This window comes from Aphelocoma coerulescens (assembly GCF_041296385.1).
Source record: "Aphelocoma coerulescens isolate FSJ_1873_10779 chromosome Z unlocalized genomic scaffold, UR_Acoe_1.0 ChrZ, whole genome shotgun sequence".
NCBI lineage: Eukaryota > Metazoa > Chordata > Aves > Passeriformes > Corvidae > Aphelocoma > Aphelocoma coerulescens.
The window spans coordinates 60985569-61008108 of NW_027184085.1; the positions used below are offsets into that span (position 1 = coordinate 60985569).

The window sequence follows — 22540 nt, forward strand, 5'->3', positions numbered from 1 at the left end:
ATTGCAGAGAAATATTTTTCATCAGTGAAGGAACTGAATCAATTCACACAATTAATTGAAATCAGTACCTAAGATGGCAAACACATTTTCTGCAGGCCAGCCCCTTCATCATTTTTTGTACAAAATATTTAACATAGGTAAACAATAAAAAAGATATTGGTGCATACACTGTAATTAAGAAGTCAGTAATCAGGGAAACAGAGCCTTGGACTGTCACTCTGAATTGCTCTTGCTCCCTAATAACACAGGGTACAATCACACAATATCCAGAAACATTTTGGAAAAGCCACCACTAAAATAAAGCTAAGAGTTCACTGCAAATGTAACATCTGCTGTAATGCATCTGCCTTTTTCCACTCCATAAAGGACACATCCAGGGAATGTTCTGATCTGCTGAAGACTCCCTCTATGCTTATTCTTGCGTTTTCTCCCCTCACCTCCTTACAAAGGTAGCAATCTGCCTTCTTTACTCCTATTCTGCATGTTTATTCCTTCTTTCTCAATCCCTTTGTTGTTTTTATTGCCTTCAGTTTCTTTCCCATTTTAGCCTTTTATCACATGAGCTGACCTATTCTGTCCCCTGTCTATGGATATCAAAATGAAAGTTGTTGTATAAAATAAACAAACATGAAAATACTACTGTCCCCTTCAAGCATCGGGGTAGCCAAAAGGGCCAATAAAATTGAGATAACTTTGGCCTACATGAAGATTTCTGCATCATTCTCTGCAAGTGTTTAATTTCTCTGAACATGTTTTAAAGTTAGATGCTATCTGACTGAAATTCTGCTTGTCCTGCCAGACTGAAACATTTTGTTTAATCCTCATGAAAAAAAAAGATCCATAGGTGGGCTAGAGCGCTCTTTTTCCTTATCTATCTCCTGGACTTCTATTAAGAAATGTTTCTTAATCTGTCCCTTATGTAAACATGTTATCTGGATGAAAAATACAATTCATGCTTTTATTACAGTGAATTTAAACATTATCTGGATACAGTTTATATTTGTCAAAGAAGGAAAAGACATCAAGATTTGTCACAGGTTGCCTACCTCCATTCCCAACAGCTTCAGGGCTTTAGGCTGTACAAAAAAAAGTTAGAAATATGTTATTTCTCACAGAACAGTGATGAAAAGCTACAACTATTTGTATATACATATGCACGTAGAGTGATGTAAAATATACAATATAGATAATATATACATAATGTAATATAATGTAGTATTTTATACATATACATATACCTCCCTGACACCCCCTCTCCCCACCCCCCCAATCAAATAATTACATATATGTAGTTATTTCAAACTTGAGTTTGACATTATTTCACCACAACCACAACATAATTCATACATTTGGATTCAGGTACAAATTACATCTGGTTAGGGCCTGTTCTAGCAAGAAAGTGATAGGGACCACTGATAAGGCATGAATGGATTTCTCTGGCGTAAAACAGTGTTTTGGCCACTACCCTGGAACACTTTTATTGGCTGTTGTGGTGCTGCTCTGACTGTTGGTTCAGCATTGGTGAAATCATTACTCAAATGCTTTTCTCAATGGAGTGACTATGGGAAGGAAGTCTCTCCCAGCAGCTACAATCACTTCCCTTTCAAATGTGAAGTGTCAAAGCAAAAGGAAACAAACCCATTTCAGGTAGCCGTCTACAACCATTTCACAGAGCTGTTGCTATTGATAGCTCTTATTACTTCATTCAGTGCTGTGTATTGCTAAAATCTGAAATGCGAGGCAAAAATAGACAAAGAAGGAGCTAATAATCTTACTGGGAGGAGCTGAACAGACTTCTACTCACACTGGATTGGGTCAGCGGTAATAAGGATGCCAATAAACAGCTTTTGAGTTTTAGAAAGACCTTACTTTGTATTCACAGTGTTGTAATTCATCAAAAGTGGAACCCACAAAAATACTTAACATGGTTTTGCCATGAACCCAATGACTGCTGGAGCCACATCCAAAAAAATTAATTAAGTTTTGAGTTATGGGTTTCTTTGCCCTGAAATCTTCACATCACAATCAGGATATGAGCCATAAGATAAGAAATGCATCTAACAATGCTCAAGTTGTTCAAGTGTAACTCAGGAGTTAGAATTATACTATCATTTGTGCAGGTCAACGGCTTGTCTTTTAAAAGCTGTGAATACTCATAATTACAGGTTTTAGAGTCAGAGGAGACTGTTTTATGAGGAGACTGTTTTATGTGCTGGTTTCAGATGGGCAGCAGATTGCAACAATTTTTTCATTAAATTAATAAAAACCATAGCTTGTGATTGGCTTGTGATGCATTATGGTGAGGTAACTGCAATGTACATAATGGAAATCAATCTGTGGAATGAAGAGTGTGTACAATGGACCCCACCAGTCTGGAAGCATGTAAGAAGCTATGGTAATCCCTACCACTTGGTACAGTCATGAGGATGGCAAATAACTTGTTTCTTACCCTCTTGGGCCCGAACAAGTTGTGGTACAGTGTTCTGAACCGCTTTCGGGTGTAATTGCAGCGATATGCTCCTCCCATCAGGTACTCTATCACCAATCCAATATCAATCAGACTTATCCGATAATCAGGAGGTAAGTTTCCCTGCAAGGAAAATAGGGATGGTGGGAGAAAAAATGCTTATTACTGGCATTGTTAAATGTACTTTATAATGGTTTTAGAATAAAACAAATTAAATAGGTAAATGCATGAATTTATTATTATGCTGGTTAATTAATTCACCTTAAAATAGATCCAACCGAAACCTGGATATTCTCGCTTGGAAAGAAGACATAAGTTAAATAAGGTGAAGAACTTGTTGGAAGTAACAGAAGATAACGTCAGTACACAGTACTCATATTCTTCAGCTGGGAAAACAAGGAACATGACTGCAGAAACAAAAACATGAGGATCGACACACTTGAAAAGTCAGGCACAGTTGCTGGACTCTAATTCTCCAAGATAGCACCTTTTCTGCAGCAGCTGTTACCCACAACTTGTCCCGGCATCTCACATTTTGCCGGCATCTCTCTGGACTGCCTCATCTGAACTGTCAAGGCATGGTGAAATGACATCATGCAGCATCTTTTGTGGACATGGGACCAGCTCCTTCCCATTCTGCAGTGTTTCCTTCCCATGTTCCAGGAAAGAAAGTGCAGGAGGAATGGTGTTACAACTCTAGAGGACTTACATGAGCTACAATTATTGCTAGTTGCTAGGGGCTAGGAGAGTCTATCAGTATTCATTTTTGGAGTTATGTTATGTTACACCTCTGTGTAAGTTTCACATCGAGAATGAGGAAAGCATCTGTATGTATGGAAGCTGTAATAAATAAAATATCTGTGGCTAATTATTTTGGGGTTTGTCTATGAAGAAAACTACAGGCCTAGCAATTTTTCTAGATATTTCCTACTTGAGTTCCTGACATATATTACTAAAAGCCCCTTTAAACATATAATCTAATTACATAATTTTCAGCAGAGCCATGGAGATTGTCTCACAAGAAATGAACTGAGTTTGTGGCAAGGGTCATTAGCAGGATCCTGGAAAAGATGCCTAAAGACTTGTCCTTCCATTTCTTTTCCTTTCTTATCCTCTGTTAGATATTTTTATATATCTATGTTTAGGTATATGTATATGATGTCTTCAGCATGTACCTTTCAACCTGAAAGGAAGAAGAATGACAAATATATCCACATCTTACTGTCCTCTTAAGGTGAACTCCCTTGCACACATCCTCCTTCTCTTCACTGTCAAGTCTGAAAATGGCATCACTAAGGTTATGAGTTCTCCAGTACTTCTGGCTTGCAAAACTGTGAAAAAAGATTTTAGTAACAGATTGTCTCTCACTGCACAAGAATTTGCTTTGAGTTAATGGGGCATCTCTATTCTCCTGTTGCAGTAAACCCAATGGGGCATCTCGTAGGTCGCACAATTTCTGGCTGGGCTGCACTCACTGATGTGCCGGTCAAGTCTCTTGGGGCCTCTGGCAATGGAAGAACAAAACCCCGTGTGGGCACACCTGCTCTTCTACTCCCTCCATTGGAACTCCTCAAGGAAAACTCGGATCCCTTTACAGGAGGAAAGGACTAATGGGAAGGGAATGAACCCAAATGAAAGTTTGCTTCCTCCTGTAACTCACTGCTTCTGAGTTGACTGGATGACAGTTCATGTTTCAGATAGCATTCCCTACCAGAAAAGAAGGCATGATTCAGCAAATTGTGAATAGATCACCTGGCTCTACAGACCTCACTAAGAAACCCTTCAGACTGACAGAACAGTCTCTGTTCTGTACGTCACTGACCAAAATACACGACTAAAAAATAAAAAGAGAAAAAGAAAAGTGTAAAAAGAGATAAATTATCCTTCTGTGTACTCTGAATAGTAGCCTAGAAAAAAGGAATAATACTCTAATAAAAAATTATCTTATACAGTCAACACTGCAGAAGCACCAGAAAACTTTAACTCCTAGCTTCAAAAGTTTTCAGTGCACAGTAATAAAATTATCTAATTTTCTATAATGATGTACAGCACCGATTACAGTGAGCCTGTAGCTCTTTTTATGTGTTCATTAGAAGAAGGTCAGTAACTCACATGGAGCAATTTTATGACACGTCTTGCTGGAAATATCTGCATGTCTGGAGATATCTGTCTGGCTTCTCTGGAGATGTGCTTATTAGATTAGAGCAGAGAAACACTAATGGAGAGCAGATGGCAACTGGTTCTGCAGAAGAGAAAAAGTGGATGCAAATATCCTTCTTCCTTTTCTGCCTCAGCCATGAAGAGCAAGGCTTGTTTCCTGCCCTGCTACCACAGTACAAGCAGCACACTGAAAAGGCTAAGGAGGGAGAGAGGGAGGTAGTGCTCTGGTGTACCATGCTCAGCAATCACCTGGCATTCAAAGGGACAGAAAATCAAGTAAACTTAGTGGAAAAAATTGAGCTGCCAATCATTTTTAAGTAATGTCCCCTAGCACATCCTTTTGCAACCTTCCTAATCTTGTCTAATTTGATGGGTGGGGGAATTACTGTGGTTTGCAGGAATGTGTATTAGCTTAGGTAATTCATACATGGTAACACGTATGCTGAACAGTTTAAAGAAAAATAACAGCTAAAAATAAAATGAAAAATAAACCTAAAAATTAAATCAAAAATTTAAATTCTTCTAGGTTTGTTTGGTTGGTTTTTCCACCAAAAATGTTCTTCTCTCTCCAGAACCTGTAAAGTGATAATTCTACTAGAACAAGGATGAAAGCATTAGCAGAAATGGGAGTTGCAGCTCCAAGGCAGGATTGTAGTTCAACAGACTCCTATCTTAAGGCCTTCACTCAAACTGCATGCTTTAATATTATTAAGTGGCAAAAAATATTTGAGCAGTTAAGAAAGAGCAAGAGGCATCAGGGTGCTACATGTGTTACAAAGGGTGAGTTCCTTTATATAGTTCTGATTTCTAATTTTTCATTGAAAATTTAGAAAAAAAAATTCCATTAGAGTAACTTTGATATAATATGCATCTAAACCTCACAGATAATATTGAAACAGTTCATTAAGAAAATTCCCAAATCCACAGCAAAAATTCACATTTCATAAGCATTACTTTTCCAAAGTGAGAAGCCCTAGTAAAGAAAACAGCACCATCCTTGTGAGAGGAGTTACACACATGCCAAAGCATTTGCTCTATCAGCAGACAGCTTGAACTAGCCTGGCAGTGCTAAGAACACTTGTAAATGAAGCACAGTGGTGCAAGTGGGACAGAACTGCCCCACGAACAAGTCAAGAACAAGAATTTGGTTGAGCTAATTCTACTGCAGTCTAGATGGTAAAGAATGACAGAGGAGAAACTTTGATGTTGAGGTAAGATAGGTGTCCTGGTTAATAATCATCTGATCTTCTAATGTTGGGGAAGACTCTTCAACGTTAATGCACTATTCTTCTCCTGAAGAAACTTCAGGTTTAAACTGTAGCTAGTCAGTTGTAGTACTTTTTTCACTTCAAGCGCATTTTTGTGTCACCAGGTATCAAAGCTCTGAGTTTGCATGCTGAGGAAAAAATACTACTGTCAAAATTCTGTATACTGCTAGTTTGTTCTCAGGAAATGCAGACATAGCGCAGTAGTCCAAAAAACCCCCAACTTTGGAAATGTAAATAATCCTGAAGTGGAATTGAGATCTGTTAATTACATACAACTTTTTGCATAAAAGAAAAAAAATCAGTCTGTTAATTTCTACTGATCTTCATCATCTAGTTGAGGCAGGGAGGGATTTTTATTTTTTTTTAAAATTTGTAGAGGGCAACCTCCACTTGCAGACAGGGTGTCCAGCACAGCCACTTTCTGATTCTTTCTGCTTAGCCTGGGTACGGTCAATGGAAGGAAGCCAAACTTACATGCTAAATTCTGGACTTTTGACAGGAGATGTCAAAGTAGCCATGAGGCAAAAAATGCAGGCAGTTTGGTCCCACTATGTACTGACGGAACCGAGAGGACTGAAAGGTGATATGAGGCAGAGTCATTATGTCATAATTTGTCTTGTTAATACATGCAAAATATATGCACATTTTGATTACTGTAAATTCTTTAAGATTGTGCCTCCAGGCCTTTACAATATGCTGCCTAGGCTATCAGCCTTCACAGCAGTATTTAGAAATCCAAAGGGAAAATATATTGTTGTGTGGGAAAATAATATGTTTGTGTCCATGTGTGTGCATGTGCATGTGTGTCTACAGGCTGCCACAAACAGAATGTGATAATGTGACTTCTGTTGTTCTAATTATTTGCTTTATGAAGCAGGCAAGATTGTCTTTCAAACAAAACCAAACCAAACCAAACCAAACCAAACAAAACACAACAAAACAAAATACCATCCTACTGATTTATACAGCTATATAGTACAATAATAGTAAATTACTGCTTCTATGATTTTTAAGCATCCATTTTCTATCTGAGAATCCACAATGATCCAGATGCAAATAATTTTTTTTAGCATACACTGTTTTAAATAGTGCAGGCTTTAAAACTGAGATGTACGTGTAAAAGCACAGTGTGCTTTTCATATTGCGTATTTCATATTGATTAGGTGCTGCCTCAAGGTGATGTATGACATACTTTTGTATTTATATTCTGTGATGCTGTAATTAAATCCGAGAGGCCAGGTATCTGGCATCAAAATATACATAAACTCAAAAAATTAGCATCAGCAGAATGGTCTGTTCTTTTTTTTATGCATGCTGGGCCATCTAACTGTCAAATGGTGATGTGTCCATTCAGAAGTTATTTCCAAGGAGGTGTTTTCATTTAAACTTTTTTATTGTCGGATCTGCTGACTGATTTATGGCTTGGTTGACTGGTAAGGGATCTGCTCAGCTGGCAGGCCTATGGTGAGCTGTCACTTCTCCCTGTGAACCATGGCCGCTCCTCATCACTGACAAAATGAGAAATACGGACCCAGAGGTGCAGTTTTTTTCCTGAAGGTGCTAAAGAGCTGCACCAGCCTGTCTACTTTTAAAGTCCTCACCTATGTTCATAAAACTGATTCAATGTAGTTGGAATTACTGAAGATTTTAGATATGGACAGAGGAAAGAAAGAAAAATTTAAGGAAAGATAACCACCACCTAATATTTAGAAGTCACTGTGGAACAAATAATGTCATCAAAAAAAGTGTAAGTTTATTTATTGTCTATCAATATACGTCTGTGAGTACAGATCATCTTTGACTACCTTGAAGCCTTTTTTTTCCAAGAGTTTCTTTAAAAATACATATTTAGTTAGAGGCTCAGAAAAAAGATTGATACTACTTATTTACTCAAAATACATTTTGCTATGCCTTTGAAAAAGGACTTTGAAAGGTGATTCTGGGGGAGAGAAGGAGTTTGGAAAGGTATATACTTTAAATTAGAAGAAAGATGATGCTTGTTTCAAATTCTTAATAGTTACATAAATGACTGCATATTTTGTAAAAAAAAAAAATTCTGGAAACCTGGGCTTCAAGAGCAGTATCCATTCTAAATATATTCTAGCTTTACTCTGCTCATTCCAAGGGGATTTGTTGTGCATGGTTTCTTTTGTAGGTGTTTCACACTTTTCAATGATCACTTATAACTGGATGATGGTGATGCCATTTAACACACTAACCAAAGAATACCACCAAAACCTTCCTAAACATGCTACTGACTATTCTGTAGAATTACTTAATAAAAAGATGCTCTATGACACATTGCCACTCTCCTCCCTTAGCCGATTTCAGTTCTGTTCAGCTGCCACTGACAGAAGAAACCACTAAAACCTGTGCTCTTAGAAAAAATGTCCTCTCCTTTTAAAATTTTCTATCTAGTCCCATGTACAGAAATATCCTTTCTCAAGTATGGTACCCTTGAGGTCTGACTTACATAATGTGCAAGGTAGTAATCTGCACATACTTTGGGAGAATATTCAAGCTGATGAGGTCGTTTGCAGACTCAATCTCCTTACTTGATCCAGATATTTAAAGGATAAGGGATTTCAATTCATTGCAGCTGCTGTAACATTTTTAATCCTGAGCACATTGGTAAAGGTATTTGGTATTTCCTTTCTGCCACTATACCTTTCAGTGTTTCTGTCCTGCTCTTCAAATGGATTTTTATAATTCAAGGCTCTTGAAATTAACATGATAAGGGTTGGGGGAAAGTAGCACTACTCATTTTTTATATTTCTGCTGAGGAAGACGGCTACAACGTACCACACAATACAGAATGAGGAACTGTTTCAACAAGGCAGGATCCAGCACACAGGTAACAGCTATTTTACAGGCTTGGAAGTAAATTAACAACACAGAAAGTAGCTTTAATAACAGTTGCAAGTATGGAAAAATACAAATAACAGCATAAATCCACACAGTATGTAAGAGCCTACAATTATGGCAGCAGACACACTATTACTCAAGCATCTAAAACCACAGAGAAAGCAAGCCAAATAACTTGCTAATTGTGCTTAGTATGCAAAAAGTTCATATTTGGAGCACACAAACAGGACACTCTGTACTGGTAGGAAGGAGAAGGCTCTGACTGAAAGCTCATGCAAAACTGAGACTGTATCTAGCTACAAAAAAGCAATGGCATTATTTTCAACCTACCGTCTGTTGGGCTCTTACCTTTTTGACATCCCTGACGAGATGATGCAGAGTATTGGATGGTCCATGTCTCTGCAAAGGACAAATGAAGAAGAAAAAAATAGTTTGCATAAAATGTAAATGTTAGGATAACTTTCTCACCTTAGTAGTTTAGAAATCAGGCAGCTGAGAGAACTTAAATTGTGCAGTGCTATCAATTAAAAAACCACAAAACAATTACAAGAGCGTTATTTCATCTGAATCCTCTTTTGTAGAAAACTCTTCCATAAGAAAATCCTAAGAACTACCGTACTGGATGAAAACTGAAGTCCTGTGTACCAGGTTAGGCTTGGAAAAGCCAGGAGCACAGCACAACATGCACAACCTCTGGGAAAGAACAGACAAAAAACCAGCTGCTTTAGTCTCAGCACTTCCTGCACACTTCCATCGCTGATGGCTCACAGAGACTGAGCCTGGCAGTGAGCTTGTCTCATCTGAAAGCCACTGTCCGTGCATGCACATGTATGTGAATGCAGCATACATAGTGTGTGAATTTGTCCAATCTTCTTTTGACTCCAGCTGGCACTGCAAAAATATTCTGAAGAGGAATACCAGAATTTCAATTTTATTATTATTATTGTTGTTGTTATTATTATCGTTGTTGTTGTTTTTATATCTTAATTTATTTTCTGCTTTGTTTTTGACTGTTACTGATATTTTAAGAGACTTTTATGAGAGGTCTTCTTGGTCGTAGCTGATGATGGATGAGATCACCGCACTTGTGTAGAGTCAATGTTTCCATACATGCATTGCTCCACACTTCTCAACAGTTAATTTTACATAAACCCATCTCTGAGCATGATGAGACTTACCTGTGATTCTTCATATGCTGCTTCAGATTTTCCTACCCTGCGTGATTCTAAATCATCTGTGAACATTATTGTCTCTTCTGTAGGTACCATTTTTCAGATCTTATATAAACAATTATATAAACAAACACAGCTGAACAGCTGTGGTCCCAGGACAGGGTCCTCTTCAATGACCCTGGTCGTAATGTCTTTTTGCGGTGAAAACAGACCATGTATTCCTTCTCTCTGTTTTCTAACATTCAAGTAGTTTTTAAACCAAAAGTGTCCCTGATCTTCTATGCCATGGCTACACTTCTTTAGTAACCTTTGAAGCTTTAAAATATTGTCTAACAGTTTTGCAAGAAATAAAGGAGACCAAGTGCAACATCCTTATTCTCCTGCATGTTGATTGCAGAAATGGTAATAGATTTCTGAGGCTTAAAATTTTCCTACAGAAGCTGGGTAAACTCTTTGTTGACATAAAATTGATTCCCTTGTTTGTGAATTCTATAATTTGTCCTATTTTTACAAATTTGCCATGGCAGAGGTAAGGTTCAATGGTATGTATCATCACAGGTCACTCCCAGGTCTCATGCTGAAATATGGTATTTTTTAACTGGCCTTGTGATTTTTCTGGTGCTAAGGCTACTATGGATGCATTTGATCATATATTATATTTGGTAGTTTAGGCATTTCACAGCCTGAATCTTTTGGAATTTGTGCCTGAAAAAATTTATGCTGACTTCTATAGCAATAACTTCGTTCAATTTTGTAGCTCTAGAACTGAAGACTTCCCTCAAACTTATTCCCTGTAAAAGCCGGCTTTAGTACAAGAACTACACTGCTTATCCCTGTTGCAAGAAAGTTCACAGGCATTCTGTTCTTAATACCTGGGTGCTAGTCCATAGGCAAAGTGTAAGCTGATCAAAGATCAGATGGGAATTTGTCTCTAGGGTGACATGGATACCTGTTTCTCTACATTTTGCCCAAATTTAATGAATTCTTCTCATGTTTGATATTTTTGCAAGACTGACTTCTGGTCACCATCAGTGTGCAACACCTCTGGATAACAGCTCAGTGTGGCAGCTTATGACAGCAAGGGCTTTGAAAAACCTGGCAGAAGAAAAACTTTTTGAAAAGAGTTATGCTCATATCACAGACCTTCTCCAACACACAAAACTGGGAATTCTAAGAACTAGACAGTGCTTAAGATCTTTTTCATAATACATAGGAAGTTTGAACTTTCTGAACTACTACCTAAGTTGGGTGAATGCTGGAATGTGTTTTGCATTTGAGAATTCAGAAGCAAACTGAACTTGTGCAGTTTTATATTCATTTTAATGGCAAGGATTAAAAACCTGCAAACAGGTTTTTAAAAGTCGAAGGTGTAATTTTTGGAACGCTCAGTGAGGGCATGGGAAAGTCCTTCACCATAACAGAGATTGATTAAGAGTTGGATGATTTTTCTGAAACCATATTGTCAGGAGTCATACAACACCATTGTATGGTCCTAACTTGCCAGTTAGTATCTTCCAGCCAGTGTCACCTGCCTAAATCTTAGGTTTGTCATTGGAATTACAATGATGAGCAATTAGCTGGTACTGTGTGGGGCTTAGTTGATGTCTTACAAAATCCATACAGCAGATTATGTGGGCAAGACACAACATGTTACCTTATATGAGAGACAAGCAAGAGAGACAATATGGAGTACTGAAAAATTTCTGCAGCAGGTGTTGACTGCCTTGTGCATCATCATCATGTCATTACAATACAAGTGGGAGCTAGAACAGTGAATATAGAGACAGAAAATTTGCCTTAGGCTGGCCCTACCGTATTGTACAGTTCCTCTAGCCGGGAGATGGTGAGAAAACGATGCATGCTTACTCCATTTTCTATGAGTAATTTCACAAAATCCACTCTGTCCAACACCAGTGCATCCAGCATTGCTTGCTCAAGGGAGCCCACCTGCAAAGCAAGTGATTAATTGAAGCTGTTCCTGGGCGTGGGCAGGCTGCATCCAGTTGGTTCAGTCACTCTAGCACAAGCAGGGAATCCTGACAAAATTCTGAGGGTTGCTCTTCTACGCTTGAAATGGGATAATCACAGTTTTAATCTGTAACAGCTTTTTCTGACTCAGGGCTGCATTTCAAAAATGAATATTAGAGTTCTAGTTAAAATACTCTAGGAAAAACAGATTAGGACAAAGGAACTGGAACCCAGAAAACTGGTGACCACATCTCCACCCTATTCACCATGTCATTATTATTGCTATTTCTTTTCCTGTCAAACATTTTATTTGTATTGGATTTATTTGTTATGTGCACACAAAATCACTTTAGTTCTGTTTTTTCTAGAGTTTTCTTTTGTTTGTGGTGTGGAAACTCAGGGAAATTTGAACACCCAGGAAACAGAAATAGCTTCACAATTTGCATTCCTTTGAAGGCCCAAATGCAAGAGGTCTACTCACACAAAACCCCTCCTTCTTATCTCTTGTAGGTCAGGCAGAGTTAGAATGATGAGAAATTATCTCACCCTTCCGGCTTTTAGCTTGCAAAATGATTTCAGTTTGCAGAATTCATGCAAATTTTTGCTATGATGTGGTGATGAAGAGATAACAATAAGGCCGGTTTAGTGCCATTAAAATCCCTCTTACATTTTGACATACATGTCAAAATGATATGATGCACAATATCAAAGACAAAATAAATAGTCCTGATACTCCATAACTGCAAAGGCGAGGATTTTTGTACTAGCTTCTAGGGGCAGCAAGCTGCAGAAAGCTACATTTAAAGCAAGGACACTTAAACAGAAGCTCTTCCCATTGTTATAATTTTTCCATGGGGAATTGTAAATGCTCATGTAATGACAGCATGTGATATTTTAATGACAGTGATGAAACAAGTATCACAGTAGTGACTATTGTGGTCCCATTGAAACTTCTGAGAGAAGATAAGTTGGGCTTTAAGGAGATAAAGGTAAAGATCAAGGCTTTCTGGTTTTTTTTTTTTCTGGGTGACTTCTGTCCCTGCAAAAGCTGCAGCACAATCTGGGAATTGACTCCTCCTCCTCTGCCTGACACAGTGTTCAACAGCCCCTCCATTTACAAGAGAATCTATGCCCCTGGTGCTCCCTGGGAATGGTGTTAGCTGGGGAGCAACTGGAGCACAGAATAGGACATGTATTCCTATATATAGGATAGGCAGATAGATGCAGAGCAGCAGTGGGCACAAACTTAACACCACCTGAGGTCTGGAGCCACAGCCCATCTGCAGCGACACTGCTGATCAGCTCCTGCAGTCTACCTGACTTCCAACATCTGTGTGGCATATTTTTATACCAAATCATAACCTTAAATTCAGTATTTGCATACAAAAGCATGCTGCTTGAAGAGAAAAAAGACGTTTTGACTTTCCTTGAATTTATAGCCTAGCACTAAAACACGGCTGTACATTTGTTTTTCTCAAGATTGCACAATCATGCTTGGTAGTATAAATCTGGTACTTCCCGTTTTTTTCAGAGGTATGGTTTCCTACTCTTAAGGCATCGCTAGATGTCACCATTTCCTTGGACAACAGAACACATTAACATCTCTGCAACTGTGCCTGCCTTCAGCAGCTGTGATTGGGAACCATGTGTTTGGCAGGACCCAGTGTGTTTTAAGCCACACTGAAGCCACCATTGCCAACAGAATGGATTTAATACTCTGTAGAGTTCAAAGCGTTTTCAACAGAAGATGCTGTGTATATATACATATATGTATACATATATATATACTGTACCGGCCACTGTTGCCCATAAATAAAGATCTGACTGCGGGCGATGTCTACTCTGTTCCAGGCTAGTGCTAGGCTCAGCTGGTCGGGAGCAGATGCGTTAGCTCCTGTGTGTACGGACAGGGGTGCAGGTAAAAAAAAGAAACAAGACATTAGGCTCATAATTCCATGGTAATTCCTCTTCGTGAAAAGTCTTACAGATGTCCATGTCATTTCTGCAGCTGATCTCATATTAAAACAAAACCAAACCATCCATTGCACCTGTAAAAAAAATTGGTTCTCAAATCTGGATGTGTGGTTCTCAGATTGTCTTCTAAACATTAATTATTTCCTCATAGTCCCCTTCAATATACAGCAGATACTGGTGATATCAGAAGAGGGAATTCGTGGTGGACTAAACTGGTTTCCCTCCTATTGGATAGGAAGCAAGAGAACAAGCCAGGATACAGATGGAGCTGCAGGAATACACACACCCCCACACATATCACATGAGAGCACACACACACACAGGCACACACACATGCCTCTAGCAATTACAAGTAGATTCAACTCATACAGACACTCCTCATTTCAGTAGTTGTGCATTTTTTGGCATCTTATGCGTTCCAGCTTGGTAAGAAGCATAGAATTTCTCTCTGAAATTTGTACTGAGGGGTCTTGGCAGGACAAATTTCCCTTCACATATGAAATATCCAAGTAAGAAAGCATTCTATAAAGCTGGTGTCAAGGTATAATACATCCAAATTTAATCAGAAACTATGTGGATGATAAGATGGATTTGGAGCTGTTTGTTTTTGGAAGAGAGGGTATGTTTTTCCCTGCAGTTTTAATGGACACTGTGGGACATTCCTGTCCTGCTGTGCTTTTTTAATATTTCACAGTTCTCAGCTGATTTGCAATAATAAAACAGCATTTGTGCTTCAGTGTCACAGGGAGAGCTGGCCTGAATGAACTGATCCACCAAATAAATAAAGGGCCCTTTGACTTTTAACTACATATCTGCTTGCAGTTGTTAGGTGATTGTATAAAGACTTATTTTTTAAAGAACTCATACCTCTACTGTTACTGTGTCTTTATTAATTCTTATACTGATATCATGGAGTGAGCATAAATAACAGCTTTTCATTACTTCAAAGCATTTCTGTCCCCATTTCTGTACTATTCAGACCCACGCTCTGTTCCAGTTGAAAGTGGACTCTGAAATTGGAGGCAAGGAAAACATAAAGCTGGCTGCTGAAATTCTCTATGAAGACCTTAATGAAAACCTTCATGAAGCTTAGCCTATTGTTTAATTTCGTAACTCTCAACTTGGAAGTCAGTTCACTGCTGACATTGCCAAATACTTGTCAATACCTACAGTGACTGGGAGATAGTGGATTGTGAATCATCCAAATCACATTGATACAGAAATGAGCTCGGATAAAAAGGTGAACAATGCAGGAACAAAACAGAATTGAAACAAGTAAAGAAGGAAGAAAAAAAGTGAAAATATTTCTGTGACTTCTGTGGCTAAGAAGTACCAGGAATGCCCCTTTGCATAAGACACAACTTCTCATTGCTATGTGCTACAACACAGACAAAAGCTCTCATAACAGACCTCAGGGGGAATGCCAACATCTGAAACTTCTGGAGTTTCTTATACAAGCAACACACAGCATTCAAGAACAGAAATTATTTAGCTTTGGAAAAGGCAAAAATGTTGCTACATTTCAGCATCCCAAGATTTATTTATAAAAACAGAAAACAAAAATACCTGCAGAGAGTATGATAATGTAAGTTTAACACAGAGAGCAAATAATGTTCTTCCCCCTTCTGATGCAAACAAGAGATCCTCTCATCAGATCTCCTCCTTCCCAACCATGTGCCTATAGGAGAAGTGAGAGCTTTAGCAGGTGTTCAGGTAAGGTTTTTGGTGAGCCATGGAGGAGGCACATGAGTCAACTCTAAAACTGGGGGGCAGTGATGGTGATCCCACAGCCTGACAACATTTTGCACATGTGATGAGGGAGCTCCAGTTGCTGATTTTCCTACCACAGCCTACAGTCTGGGTAGCCAGGGGTGCCGTCTAGTTAGAAATCATTTTGGATCAAGAGTGGATCAGATGGACTTGGGGAGGGAAGTGGGCTACTTATACTGCCCCCACTTCAGACAGAGGTCAAGCTAAATCACTGAGGCTCCAGAGGAATAACTTCTGAGCCCTAGCAGGGAGTGTTCTCCAGTTTGTGTCAAGTGACCCTAGCAATCCTGGGCCTTTTCACGCTTTAGGAAAGGTTCAGCTGGCAGATGAACAGAAGGTCTTCTGGTGCATTTGATCACAGGAAAGAGCAGCTGGCATAGGGCCTGCTCATCTGTTCATCAAAATTATTTTGTTTGAGCATGCTCATTGCTGCAAATACTGAGCAGAGGGGAAAGCAAGCCATGGTCCAGCCTGTGTTCTTCACATCTCCCTTCACTGTGCTTAAGGCTGCCAGCAGTGGCCAAGCTTTTCTGTGGGTGCATGTGCAGTCCCAGAGTTGATGCTCTTCTCAGTGCTTGTTGCCATGATGTTTGATTTCATTGTCTCAAAAAGCACTGCAGATATCTGGCAGTCAAAGGGCATGTGTGGTTTCTCAAGGGGATGCTGTACTCCACGTCTAAACCAGTCTATCAGCTAGGGTGTAGACTGAGAAGTACAGGTGCACATGCTGGGACTCTGGTGCATTTGGTGGGATGGGTGCTTCCAGAACAAAGTTTCTTGCTGGAAAGCCCTTGCTTCCTTCTCCTCTTTCCTGTCTTCCTTGAGGTTTTTTCAGGTGAATGTGGATAACACTGATGTTATTTAGGAGGAGAAGGAAAATCCAAGCTATAAATGTTTGTACAGAGCAGCATACAGGCTGTGGATGCCTTTTACTTGATTTTATTCTAGGATAGAACTGATGGCCTTTGTCTCACATGAAAAAAGAAGTATTCGGTAGGTGGAATTTTACCCAATATTAAGAAGTATGACTGTTTCCACTCATATATGGAAAAATTCCCAGAAAAAACAGGAGATGGCCTTCTTAAGATACTATCTCCTTTCAATAATTTCCATGACTGCATTCAGTGCCATAGAGGATGGATTTGAGTCAGTAGGAAGAATCCAAAAAGTGATCTTTCCGGGGATGCATCTCACTCATGAGCATCACTTTAATGCACCCAAATCAAAGCCAAAGATATTTGGGAAATAAAGAAATAAGGTAGAGTAAATAACCTATTGCACTGCATTATTTTAACTACCATATCATACTTATTGCATTAAATAATGTTTTAAGTAATATGACTAATGTCTCTATAATATTTACTCTAGTAAACTCTAGTGTCTGGCTGATTGTAGGATATGTTCCTCAAAAGAATGTTTTAAGTCTATGACAGCATCTGCATTGTGACCCCTCCTTTCATCTGCTCCTAGAAGAAAAGTTGCTTTTGAGATGCAATTCATTGTTTTGGCAGTACTTGGTATAGATATCTCTGGATATAGATAGACTGCTGGCACAGCAACTAGTTCATGCAGATGTTAATTTTCTGTTCTTAGGCTGCCACCTAGGACTGCTTGGATATCTTGCATAGACTCTTCTGGTAAAAAGTCACATTCTCTACTTAGTATCTTGGACCAGAAATGCAATACTCCTTGGTGATAAAGCCTGGGACCATAAACTCCATGCTGTATCTTTGGTGAGCCTGGGTACACATCAGACAATGAGTGCTGTGCACTTGCAGGATTACTGAAGAGCTTTTATATACTTATTACTACAGGCTTTTATATACTGGCTAAAGCTTACTGTGACCAACATAAACCCCTGAAGGACTCTTCTGGAATAGCCTATGATCTTGGTGCTCAGGAATCTAGAAAGCTGAAATGACATAAAACTGATCTACTTAGACAGAAATTGTTGTGGGACACTCATTTCCAAAATGCATGTCCAAGCATGTCAGTGTCCTCTCTGAATCATCATCTAAAGAAAAGAAATAGATTAGGAAAATAGCAATCCTAATTAACTTTTTGCTCTGTGTCTCAGCAGGTCTGATGCTGTCTTCTGTTTCAGGAGGTCTTTGGTGCAAAGACTGTGTTTCCACAGCATTTGCTACAAGAATCATCTTGGCATTTGAGAAGCCAATTGATAATATAAAAGCAGACAGCAAAACCAGCTATAGGTGCACTAACCACATATCTGACTTAACTCTGAAACCTTTTTGTGCCTGTGATTTCATGGCTGGCAGACTATCCCAGACCATCTGATACTACATGATGGCTGTTCAGTGAGCATGAATTATGATTTACTCACAGGCTGGAAAGTATGCAGAGACATCAGCTCTGCTTTAGCCTCATCTCAGAGGGTTACGTGGCAGTAATATCACTACATTCTCATACCACACAGCACCTCTTTCCCAGTGCTGACAATAGCACTGGGGAGGCTTCTGGAGCACCATCTGAGCCATGGCTGGTGCTAGTCTGCTCCAGACATTGCAACAGCTTCGTGAACCAGGATCTTTGATGCCACTTCAAAACAAGTATTTTTTTAGAACATCTCCATATGCTGTCTTTAACTTCCCTGTCATATGCCTTCTGCTTTGCTAGCAGCTGCAAAAGGACATAATCCATTACAATGTGAGTTCCAACTGTTCAAGTTAAGAGAGTACAAACAGTTAAACTGTATTGATAAACTTGCCTGCTATAACTCATGCCTTTGGAAACTTACTTCCCACATTTGTCTCTCAACATTAAAAAAAAAAAAAAAAATTTGCAAACCATATGCTGTTGTGACATCCATGAAATGTAAATTGATAACCAGTTTGGATGCCATTCTGTAGTTTATTGAAGACCACTTCCAAGAAAGATAGATCTTGCTGACAAGATTAAACAAGTGAAAACAAACAAGGAAATAATATGCAGTACTGAGTTTGGGGCTTGTGGAATATGCTGCCCAGGAAAGCTCCTGAATTGGCAGTGTGTCTGGTGTGGGTTTAAAAAGAGATTAGTTCATCACAACTTTTACACAGCAAATAGGAAATGATACTTTGTGTTTCCAAACCCTTGTCCCCCTCCACCCTGACCAAGTCACTCACACCAGGGTGGGATGGGTCATTAGCTGATATGTTCCTCTTGCACTATCAAGAGCTGCAAATCCCTCATCAGGGAGACTGAGAAAAAGTTACTGGTAATCACTCACCAGTTTCATATATTGTGCTGCCCCTTTTTTCACACAGTACTGAAGAGTAGGAAGACTAAATTAATTCTAAAATTTAAATTTATGAATTTCAAGATAACTCAGACCCCGTCTTCAAATCTCCTTACTTATTTTATTTATTATAATTATTACTTTTCTTTAATTTTAGAGACAGACAACTGTGGAAAGTAAGTTTCCAATGGCATGAAAATTCCAACACCATAAAAAAATAATTTAAATTTATTTTACTTATTATAAATAAATTACTTATTAAGAATCAATAGACAAGTAGTTCAGCATTGCTACCTTAGACTTTGATGAAAAACCCAAGTATCCATCAGGCTAATGAGGTATATCTACAGAAAGTCAGTACTTCTTTCAAAGTGGGCCAGAACACTTGTACAAGGACATGGTGTAAATAAGGACAACTGACTTGGCCGAGACAACAGATCTCATCTTTGCACATATTTCTTAAATGCCTTGTGATCAGGAGGCTTATATGGACCAGAGGCACCTGGTGAATCTGATCTTCACTGAATACCTTCATAATCAGAAAGTCCTGAGGAGCAGGGAAGATGAGGTGTAAGTCTTAGTTTGTCTGGCTCTTTCTCGAGCAAGAAACAAGTGCTGCTGCCATCAGCAGATTTTCAAATCAAGATTCTCAGACAAGCATGAAAGGAGATGTCAAAAGTACTTACACAGATCCAGGCACTTCCTGAGCTAAAAAAACGTCCTTATGATGACTTGCACCCTTAACATGAAGAGGAAAGGTAATTTTATTTTACTAAGGGGCCAACAGCACCAATTAGGCACAGCAAAATGGATATTCCAGATCAGGGAGGACTACTCATATACTGAGACTGCAACTTCAAATAGAAAACAATCCCTCACAGGCCTGTGATTTATTTTCTTCAGCTTCCAAGAGTCAGTTTTCAGAAGACTCCAGGGATCTATGTTGGGATACAGACTTTGAAAATACATCTAGAAAAAGTGGAATCACAACTCTAAGACATTCTTTGCCTTATCAATAGAAAACAAGAGCAGTACTTCCAGGGATTGTCTTAAGAACAAATGTGAAGAGAATAACTTCACACTGAGGACAATAAAAGATTCAGTTATATTTAAGATTAAAATGAAACCTGCAATTATATTATTTCCAAGGGACCAAAAAGAGAAATTTGGTGATGGATGCATTTCTTGATCCTTGTTTTGAATTGATTTATTTTTTTCTTTCGTCACCTTGGTTTATATTTTTTCTGTGTGAACATGTTCCAAATGCCATGAGGTTTAATTATGTAAGTAGTTAAAACACACCTCAAACTAGTTGCAGCAAAATAGTCATGTTACCTGCAGGATAAACAACTGGTATCTTGATTTAAATGATCTAAAAAAGTGGAGAAAGCAATACTACAGAAACCTAAAGAAACAAAAACTACTGAAGCAAAGTAACTCTAGCTCATTTCCTTTGTTGATAGCTGTCAGCTTTCAATGATACTTTTGAAGTGGCCAGCGCTTGTTTACTTCTCTTCTTCATACTTTTGTTTTAAATGTTTGAAGTGAAACTTTTAAAATGGGATTAAAAATCATGCAGAAGGTAAAAAGTTACTTTGCATGGCTAGATGAAAGTTACTCAGGCCTGCTCTCTTCACACAGCTTTTGTGAGCGTGAACAGGAAGAAATTGAGAAGAAAACTAATCCCTGAAACATACAGGAGTAGGTCCCATTACCTTTTGAATATCCAGTAAATCTATTACATTTTCTGCTGTGACTCAAATTCAGGTCTGCCACACCTGTACTACCTTATTCAGGTGTGGGGGTGGCAATACCATGCTGACAGCTAATATCAAAGAGCCTCATGAAGCGTAACTTTTCCCAGTCAACTTTGGAAGTCCATTCCCTTACGTTTCTCTGGCTGCACTTTAAATTTGTTTGGTATGTCTTATTCTCTGTTTTTTTAAATCAGCATGGTATTACATAGCACAAACCAGTACAGACAGAAAAAAGATGACCCTGATGATTGATAAATGCAGTTTGTGAAAATCCCTTTTTGGGGAATACCATTCAAATGGAGGGCTAGAACCTCCCAGTTTTTGTTTAGTAGAGTTATCCTTCATTTGGAAAGTTCAATGTGCTTCAGAGCCTTCAAAATCTCACTTGTTTCTGTATTTGTAAGCAGATACTAAAGTACTAGATAATATAATATTTTGAAGGAAGCTAAGCTAAATGGTGTGTTTGCAAGACCAGGGTCTACAATGAACTGCAGCAACAGCAAATTTATTTTAAGACAACCTTTTAAGAGCATAAATGCCACCTGTAATGGCTTAGTAAGATGTAGCAACCAGCCAAGTTTAAGACAAAAAGTCCAACCACCCCAATAGCTGAGTTCTTAACTCTGCAAGTGGAGGCTGAAAGGAGCCTCACACTATTTCCAGACTTTCCTAGGAATGACTACAGATAACATTTTACTTTGACAATAGAGCCAGCTTTATCTAAATGGAAGTTCTAGCTACCAAGGCAATCTGAGAAGTTCTTTGGCTGTCTTCTTGTGAATACTAATCTTCTCAAGTAACTGGTGTGGGGGTCACCACCGATGTTTCTTGTGACACATTAGTGATTGTGGGTGGGAAACAAAAATTCAGAAAGGAAAAGCAGTAGCTATTTAAACATTAAAGAAAGAGCTGGATTTGTATAAAGCAGTTAAGAGAAAGATGCAAACTTCAGTTTCACAGTATAGGTTTACCATCTTGATAGATTCTGTCAATAAACGCAGGTTTCAGTACATCAGAGACACAAACTGGATTGATATAGACTCACTGTGGAGTTTAACTCTTTTACCTTTTAGTAGTGCTGTCAGGATAGCTAAGTCAATATCCTGGTGTCCTTCTGATCCCATGCGAAAAACTGTGATCTGCAATGTTAAAAGACAATACCATTACTGAAACCAGGGTAATTAAAAAAAAAAAACTTAAATCAGGGCAGCGTGACTTGAATCTTAAAATGTCCTGATGGCTATGAGATAATCTTTATTCACTTTATGAGAAGTTTATTAAATAGGATTAACATATGGTATTTTTTGTGACATAAAATTTGATAAGATAGAAATTGTATTAATGATCATATGGAAAAAAGGTGTTCAGTGTCAGAGGGTGAAATTGGAGATGAAAAAATGTTCTTGTATTCGAGTGACACTAGACTTAAGTGCTCCCAATAGATTACAAGGAAGATTTAGGTATATTATGAGTGTGGACCTAACTGATGGCATATGGCACAGAACAGATATTTTCAAGTGATATTAGAAACCTATTCTCTAAACTCTGTATAGGAGAGAGTTAGATAAATAATCTAAGAATTATGTTTCTAACAGGTCCAGGAATGTCTTCAGCCATGTATGGTCAATGACCTATCACTCAAAGTTAAAGGTTTTGAGGCAGTGAGGTGAGATACACAATTCATAAATAATAAAAATTAATATAATGCAGCTGCTCTTTCTAGCCAGATTCACTCTTGGTTAAGACTGCACTGAAACATACAGAAGTGTAAATCCCCTTGCTCCTTTTGTTGCCATAGCAATAGCTGTTTTTGAACCTCTGGTTCTTATGAGGCAACAGAGATTGCAGTTTTTTACTAGTGCCTTCCTTTACTCATGAAAACCATGTCATCATTTTGATCT

At 38.5% G+C, this 22540-nt stretch overlaps 1 protein-coding gene across 1 annotated transcript in view; it reads right to left on the reverse strand.

Annotated features, from left to right (window-relative positions):
- Window positions 1–22540, reverse strand: part of TRPM3 (transient receptor potential cation channel subfamily M member 3) — a 390076-nt gene that overhangs the window by 51927 nt on the left and 315609 nt on the right. Inside the window, exons 9-15 of the mRNA XM_069001527.1 lie at window positions 21706–21778; window positions 13694–13794; window positions 11745–11879; window positions 9109–9159; window positions 2729–2764; window positions 2450–2590; window positions 1047–1076 (exon numbers count right to left, since the gene is read on the reverse strand). Coding sequence (XP_068857628.1) covers window positions 1047–1076; window positions 2450–2590; window positions 2729–2764; window positions 9109–9159; window positions 11745–11879; window positions 13694–13794; window positions 21706–21778 — 567 coding nt within the window. The remainder of the gene's footprint in view (window positions 1–1046; window positions 1077–2449; window positions 2591–2728; window positions 2765–9108; window positions 9160–11744; window positions 11880–13693; window positions 13795–21705; window positions 21779–22540) is intronic.